General features: G+C 36.5%; 1 protein-coding gene across 2 annotated transcripts in view; it reads left to right on the forward strand.

Annotated features, from left to right (window-relative positions):
• Positions 1-3,896: 3,896 nt before the first annotated feature.
• Positions 3,897-8,656, forward strand: part of LOC107660036 (copper-transporting ATPase 2-like) — a 22,684-nt gene continuing 17,924 nt past the window's right edge. Inside the window, exons 1-2 of one of the 2 annotated variants that reach the window (XM_016449193.1) lie at positions 3,897-4,311; positions 6,919-7,753. In XM_016449193.1, coding sequence (XP_016304679.1) covers positions 4,132-4,311; positions 6,919-7,753 — 1,015 coding nt within the window. In that variant the 5' untranslated portion in view covers positions 3,897-4,131. The remainder of the gene's footprint in view (positions 4,312-6,918; positions 7,754-8,656) is intronic. The other variant, XM_016449192.1, reaches the window with a different exon arrangement.

The raw sequence follows: 8,656 nt of genomic DNA on the forward strand, positions 1-8,656 counted from the left end.
ACAGACATGCTTATTGTGCATTATTTTCATTATTCGTGTTTATTGTCAATCTGGTTGCCATGACAACCTCACGTGCTTGCTGCTGCTGCTCTATGTCAGGGGTTTTCAACTGGGGTCTTTTTTTTATCTTCTGGAACGTGCTATGATTTATATTCCGAAGTGACTTATATAATGCATTTAATGTCAAATAGCCTAAATGTAAACACTTAAAAGCGGGCACTTTAAGGTTTCTATAAATATGTTTCTCATGTCTGTGTGACAAGTAGTGTTACAGTTATGTTTAGTTTGGTTCAGTTCCTGTCATGTCTGTAATGGGTTCTCATTATTTTGGTTTCTGATTGCCATCTCGGTCTCTGTGAACTTCTTCCTGAAATGAAGAAAAACTCAGCGGTACTGTCTACTTACAGGCAGTGTAGAGGAATGAGGAACGTAAACAATGATTAATACTTCAAAACAGACTTTCCTGAGAACACGGGCATAGAACAACACATAACACAAGACAATAACTGACAAAGGATAGAACAGAACACACACAGTAAATGAGGGAACTAAACTGGAACAGGGATTAACTAATCAGAAACCAAACTAATGAGAACTCATAACAGACATGACAGGAACTGAGCTAAACTAAACATAACTGTGACACTACACACAGACATGAGAAACATATTTATAGAAACCTTTAAGTGCCTGCTTTTAAGTGTTTGTTTTATATAAGTCACTTTGGAATATAAATCATAGCACGTTCCAGAAGATTAAACAATGTGACTTTGTCTGGAAAATAGGGTATAGCAAATTATTTTGCCCTGCTTTATACAATACTGATTGTGTCAAAGCAGTTTTACAGTGTCAAACAGGAAAATAGTTTGTCAATAATACAAGAGGACAATAACAAAGAGTAATTTTTCCAGCCAAAGTCATCATCCAGTTCAGCTCTCTTCTAGTAGTGTCCAGTGCAATCAGTCAAGTGTCCCCAACTAAGTAAGCCAAAGGCGACAGTGGCAAGGAACCAAAACTCTATCGGTGACAGAAATGGAGAAAAAACCTTGGGAGAAACCAGGCTCAGTCAGGGGGCAGCTCTCCTCTGGCCAGACAAAACCAGCATGGCGTGGTTTAATTCCAGGCTGCAACACAGGTTAGATTGTGCAGAGGACTTGTCTGGTTCCCGTGGTCTTCTGCCGATGGTCGTCGAGGTGACGAGGTCTTCGCAGGGGATCTGTTTCTGGGGCGCATCTAGTTGACATGGTCTCTGCTGAGTGTCAATGGACATGCTCAGTGTCCGAATTGACTCACTCATTTTCATTTACTCCTTCAAATGAACTGTATTAATGGCCTAATGTAGGGAATAGTGAATGAGGGTATAAGGGGTGATTTTGGATTCAGCCTAGGATTTATGGTCCGTTCAGATGGATGGGATTTGGCAAATGAACTCACAAACAATTCACGCTGAATCATTACATGCCGTCTGAATGAAAAACAAATGCAGACAAAGTAAAGTGGGTGGTCAATAACAGACCCACTTGGGACACTGAGGAGTGTTAAATGAAAGTGTCTAAACTCTATTTGACTTTTAGTCCTGCCAGACATGCAAAATGTTTTGTTCTCAACAGATTTGCTAGTACATAGCAAGGTGGTTTTGTGGGGTGAGTGCCTTATGTCACCAACCTTGGCTGCTTAAATTCAGGGCTGTATATCACCAAATCATTTAATTAAGTCTGGCAAGACTTTTTAAATGAATGCATAATTATATTCCTTTCCATTAAGCTAGGTAAAAACCAATGTGTGTGCACCGGTTGCATTTGCATTTTTGTAAGGGGGTTTCTGTAGTTGCTGATGTCATTGGTAATTAAGGACAATTGGAAGTTCATGACAGTCATGTGACTGTGATGTGAGAGATCAGAATATCTGCTGTTCATCTAAACAAATCAACCTGTGCTTCTCTGAAGGCAATGTGTATGAAGATCCTCCTGGTGTACAGTATGGGTAAGGTAAGATCTGGCAGAATAGTCAAAATACTGAATCTCTTAGAGTTAAAAAGACCTTCATTTTAAGACTGAAGATACTGTAGGTTTCACAAATGTGTTTCTTTGTTTCAGTTGCTATTAAACTCTTGTTTAACCATAACAGAAATAGAGACTCTGAGAACATTTACAAAAAGTACAGTGGCGGTACGTTTTTTATCTCCATGGTATCAAATTCTAATATGGTATTCATGGTATTCAGATTATAATACCATGGTAATTTGATGTAGGCTATAATAGCCTACAACACTGTAGATTACCATATTCATATAGCCTACCATGTGGTATGTCTACTTTACATAGTACGCTAAAGAACTTTAATGACCTTATTACCTTATTAATGCTGTGCAATTCTTAATTCAGTGGGTAAAGTTTGCACGCATGCGCCCTAGTGGAAAACACAAATACTACATCTGTATCATGTCTCAGTTGTTTTTGACTTGTTCACCACTGGTTGGCGCTTTAGTATTCTCTACTCAGTATTTCAGTAAATTGTTGCACTCATTGCTATTAATTCCCTGTTTGCCAGCAGCATTACAACTTGATCTTGTTTTTTCTTTAAAAGCACTAAATAGTAACAAAAACCCCCACAGCACTTACCAAACACCAGTTTGTCTATGCAGTATGCACTATTTCTAAAGGATAATTTTGAGGTGATTTTTATCTAACCTTTAACAGTTCTAAGATGTAGGCTATGCAGATTTGTGTAACAAATGAGAGTCCCTAACATATTAGTACATGTATTTGGTAACATTTTACAATAAGGTTCCATTAGTTAATGTATTAACTTACATGATCGAACAATGAACAATACATTTATTACAGTATTTATTCATCTTTTTTAAAATACAGCTGTTCACTGTTAGCTCATGTTAATTCACAGTGCATTAAATAATGTTAACAAGCACAGCTTTCGATTTTAATAATGCATTAGTAAATGTTGAAATTAACATTAAGATTAATAAATGCTGTAGAAGTAGGCTATTGTTCATTCTAGTTCATGTTAACTAAAGTAGTTATCTAATGTTAACTAATGAACCTTATTGTAAAGTGTTACTATTTATTTTGTCTCTAAAGATTGTTTATGATTATCAGTTTTGTTACATGCAGTACCATCAACTGTTGTATAAGTGACAATTATAATTCACTAATTATATAGTGAAAGGATAATATTTGGGGCAAAAAGCCCCTTTTGTTGTTAGAAAAGCCAAGACTAAGGCCCAGAACACTCTTAAGTTGGCAAAAGAAAAAGCCCCAAAATACGTTCATCTAATTTAGTTGTAGGGAATAGATTTGTTGGTAATGATAATAACATAACACACTAACTAATCGAATCACAACGCATTTGTGAAATATGTCTGTACTTTTTGCAGCTCCAAAATGACTTATAAATGAATTGTATACTTAAATTTAGTATGCACTTAAATGTTACTTGTATATATTTCAAAAGTATTCTCATATTGATAAATATTATCACTATTACCTAGGCTACATATGCTATCTGGGTTGTGCCCCAGGGGATTTGTTGGGAAATGAGAAAGAAAGAAGTTGACTTTTCATGTTATTTTTATAATAAGGTAAATCTGAATTTTTAGATTTCAATCAGTCTATTTAGTTTCAAGTGGTTGTCCTCGTTTGGCCCATTGGGAGGTCCCTGCAGTGTATGTCGCTTTGTCGCTGCAGTGTAGCCTATGTCGCTGTCAGCTTTTTTTTTTTTCAGTGTTCGTTGTAGAAACCTGACAGAGATGAATTAACACTGGAAACACAGGGAAGAGTCATATAGCCGTGTGCTTTGCTCGGAACTGATTTATAACCTTTATTTGTTTACGTTTTGCGCTCGGTAGCATCATTAGTTTAATCATTGACAGAAAATGTGACGCGAAAAAGTTTGCCCGGCGGTGACGAGTGCAAAATCCACAGCGGCAGATGAGCGATGACACGCGGAGCGCAAAACCTGCGGAGATTTAAATGCGCGCGGGCCGTCACGCCACGGACAATCCTTTCACTCAACAGCAGCGGTATGACACAAACTAGCGATTTTTGGTTTTCGACTGTTGGTTAAGAAAGGGTAAGCTAAACTCCAGACTTGTGTCTACGGGATACCGGTATAATGAGTAAACTCAGTCCTCTCAGTAATCTTGCCAAGTTTATCAAAAAATCGTCTGATAATGGGCCAGTCAGTGGGGAGCAGCTCTGCATGGAAGACTGCAAATCTCTGTGCCGCTGCGGGCCGGACCCATGCGTTTGTCCTTTCTCACAAAATAGAAAAGATGGACCCCAGGAATATAAGGTTTGTTTCATTCATAACAATTTGAACAGGACGTAAAGTTTCATTAATAACAATAAGATATTTCATAAGTTTAAAAAAATTAGTGTGTTTGTGTTGCCTTTCTGCATATAATACATAGGCCTATTGTCTACATAGCCTATATGTATTATATTATACATTTTAAAATGAGAAAATTAGGAAATTTAAGCAACACAAAAGTGTGAATTTAATTCCATTAGATAAAAATATCAAACTAAGTGCTGGGCCTTTTCTCAGAAGTAACTTGTTCTTTTTGGTCATTACTAGTTGCTCTTACAGTGGTTTTTGTGGTTGTATGAAGTCAGTTGTCCTGAAGTTCAGGTATTCTAACAGATGCAGATGCATTATGGACTTGTGCTCAAAGTGTCAATTCTTTTTGTTTTAAATTGTTTTGAATAAGATCACAACACAACCACAATGCAGATTCATTTTTTTCAACACTGCCTTTATTGATTTTAGAAAAATTTAACATAAAATAATAATAATAATAAAATAATAAAAAATGACATATGTATGTAGCCTACATATACATACAATACACATACATGTAAAAACAATGGTACATTAATATCATGAGGTGATGCATGTTAAGCAAAGTTAGACACAAAATATGTGAGTTTTTCCAAAGCCAAGCAATGAGACAATTCTTGTAACCAAAATGAGTTCTTTCTATGTTTTCCCAATGACGAGCTACTATAAGTTTTGCTTGTAATAAACAGAATATCAAGATTTTCTTATCAGAGCTAGTTAAAGTGCAATTTACAGGGAAATTATTTAGTAGAGTTTAGGACTTTTGGGAACATTTTGTTTCAACACCAGAGATAAAAAGTCTAAAACTTTTTCCCAAAAAAGTTGAACTTGGGGACACTTCCATAAACAATGATATAAAGTTCCTATCTCTAAATTACATTTTATACATTGATCGGGAATGTTGGGATTCCAGAGTTATGTATACTCTCATAATCCACTTATATTGCAGAAGTTTGAACCTTGTATTAATTGTATATTATTGTCTGTGTTTGAGCCTTTAGGCAGATACTCTGCCATTCATCTTCTGTTATATTCTCATTTATATCTTGACACCATGCCAAACGTTTATTTTTCGTATTTTCCCTGCAGTTGGTGGAGATTAGTTTATAAAATAAAGAAAGTTGCCTACCCCCATTAAAAGTAATTTTTTCTAAAGGGGACAGATCCGGCAAGAGAGGAGAATGATGCTGTGCCTTATTAATAAAATTCCTAATTTGAAGATATTTAAAAAATGTGTTTTAGGTAAATCAAACTTTTGTTTTAATTCCTGAAATTTTGATGTCATACATGCAGCGCCGCTTCAAATCCAACGCGCCTATAGCCAATGGTTCAACGCGCCAAATGGTTCACCCAATTCGTTCAAAACGTGCAATAAGAAATGAAATGCCGCTGTGTTGCTCGGAGACGAACAGTTCTGCTTTGTCTTTATATTTTCGTTGGCAAAATTTAGCAAAACAGACAACATTGTGTCTAAAATAACACAATAGGCCTATTAACTTCTTACTTACTGAACTGTTGTATAAGATCAGTATCACATTTGCACTCGTGTGATATTGCACTTAGCCTATTGCTCGTGTGATATTGCTTAACTATATGATGTAAATATGAGACAAAAACTCAAACGGGCATTTTTGCCCCATATCTTGAATTTTAGGGACATTCTAACTACATTCTATAGGCTCCATCACGCAGTGAGTTGTTGCCCTGCCTCATATTTGTCATCAATAAACTGTATTAAATGTCAGATCACCCACATAGGTCTGGGGCGGGGCAAGTGCGTTAAATGCGTTAATAATTTTAACGCGTTATTTTTCACCGTAATTAATTAATCAATCGAATTAACGCGTTAAATTACCAGTTGATATATATATATATATATATATATATGTATTTCTATGAATGAGCATTAACTTCTTGACTTTTATATATATATATATATATATATATATATATTTCTATGAATGAGCATTAACTTCTTGACTTTTATATATCAGTTAGGAGGTTATATGTCAAATTCAATGGCATTAATATAATTACAGTTGGCAAGTAAAAATGAATGACAACAAACGTTGTCACTATAAAACGTTCAGTCTTTGATATTCTGGCCACAGAGAAACTTTAGCTCTTTTGATCAAAGCCTAATGCATATGAGTAAATAAGTGGTCTAAACACCAATGTAAAGTTAAGTGCAAATAAAAATGCCACTTTGGATCCAATGTGATCAACACGCAATAGTGCAAAAGTCATCATTAGTAATGAAATCTTGTCTTGTGATTGTTCAGTCGGACAACCTTTACTAATCTGCTCTTTGATGCTGTATAATGGGAAAAATTTGTGCTAATACTTCTGTGTGTGATTAGCGAGTGCTTTGTAGTGCCTCAGATTGAAAGCAAATTTATTGGGTTCAGTTGAGTGCATATTTGTTTTCACAACCCACATGTTTACAATGCCTTGCAGGATTACGTCAATAATACAAAGTTAAACTACATTATGTTTCAAAACATGTAAGCAATATGTTTATGCTGATAAGTTTATGCTCATTTTTTTCTGCTTGATTAGGAAAATGGAAGTCCACAGGAAAGCTGGACCCCTGAAAAACATGCTTTTGATAATCTTGCCTATGAACCAGAGGGACACAATGGACTGAAGCACAGTTTGGACCACAAATTGGTGGTCAAGGAGAGCGAGGTGAAGATCCGGGTGCAGGGAATGACCTGTCAATCATGTGTCCGATCTATTGAAGAGCGGATTGGAAGTCTTGAAGGTGTTGTTGGTGTCCAGGTGTCTTTGAGCGATAAAGAAGCCTCTTTGAGGTTTAACCCTGGAACAGTAACACCAGAAGTTTTGAGAAAACATATTGAGGATATGGGGTTTGATGCTTCACTTATGGCTTTGCCGAGTCAACTGCAGCCTTCGGTGACTGATTGGTCTGATGTAACGTTAGGTGTAGAAGGGATGCATTGCGGGTCATGTGTGAAGAACATTACAGAGACCTTGACGGGAGTGGTAGGTGTCAACTCTGTATTCGTTTCATTGGAAAAAGGAACTGTGGACCTTAGATTCGACCCATCGCTGCTAACCCTGGAGACAGTTAAAGGGCTCTTAGAGGAGATTCCACCAGGGAATTTTAGGGTTTCCATTCCTGGTTGGAATTCTAGATTGAATTCTGCCAGTATTCCACCTCAGACTGTGACCATCAGAATAGAAGGAATGACATGCAGCTCTTGTGTTCAAGCCATAGAGGGAATGGTGTCCCAAAGAGCCGGAGTATATGCCATAAAAGTTTGTTTACAGGAAAAGAAGGGAATTGTAACATTTGACTCCAGCGTGACCTGTCCAGAAGAACTGCGGTCGGCAATTGAGGACATGGGATTTGAAGCGTGGCTGGATCAAGGTTGTGAATACATATCAGAATACATATCTCACACATCTTTCTTAAAGAGACTGGAAACTAATACTCTATATATGGACCTGTTAAGTGAACTCATAAAGCTTACTGTTTATTAAATAGCATCTAGCTAATTTATATTGAAACTTTTTTTGAAACATTGCCATATGTGTATTTTTATTTGACTAAATGTGTAGTTTAGAGATGTCCTACTTTAAAACTATTTCTCTAATATTTACTGACTGTAAAACCAAGTAGATATCACAAAACTGGCAAAATCTTTATCTTGTCTAGACAGTGGCTTCTCCTCTGCCAGCAAAACCTATCCAGAACAATGGTTTCCTTGGTTACCACACTGGTTGCAGTTCTAGAATAGCATGAAGTGTTCTTGAATGACTTTAAACCCAGACATGGCAACCTTTAAAAGGGAAAGAGGGAGAGTTAATCGGATTAAAGAGGCTTTAGGCAGACTGCTCTCTCACTCTCTTCGAAATGTTCATAACTTTTTAACTGTGATTCTAACTAAACATGAAGCCAAAAATACATATACTGTAGAAATATCAAAATTATTATAGCAAGCTATAAATATGTATTAAAGGGGTCATATGATGTTGCTAAAAAGAACATTATTTTGTGTATTTGGTGTAATGAAATGTGTTTATGCGGTTTAAAGTAAAAAAAACACATTATTTTCCACATACTGTACATTATTGTTTCTCCTCTATGCTCCGCCTTTCTGAAACGCGTTGATTTTTACAAAGCCCATCGGTCTGAAAAGCAAGGTTGTCTGTGAGGTGCTCTGATTGGCCAGCTATCCAGTGCATTGTGATTGGCCAAATATCTCAAGCGTGTGACGGAAATGTTACGCCCCTTACCATACTGTGATGCCCTGTCCGGCCGGAGCGACGA

The sequence above is a fragment of the Sinocyclocheilus anshuiensis genome, unplaced genomic scaffold, assembly GCF_001515605.1.
Source record: "Sinocyclocheilus anshuiensis isolate Anshui unplaced genomic scaffold, SAMN03320099.WGS_v1.1 scaffold55, whole genome shotgun sequence".
Taxonomy (NCBI): domain Eukaryota; kingdom Metazoa; phylum Chordata; class Actinopteri; order Cypriniformes; family Cyprinidae; genus Sinocyclocheilus; species Sinocyclocheilus anshuiensis.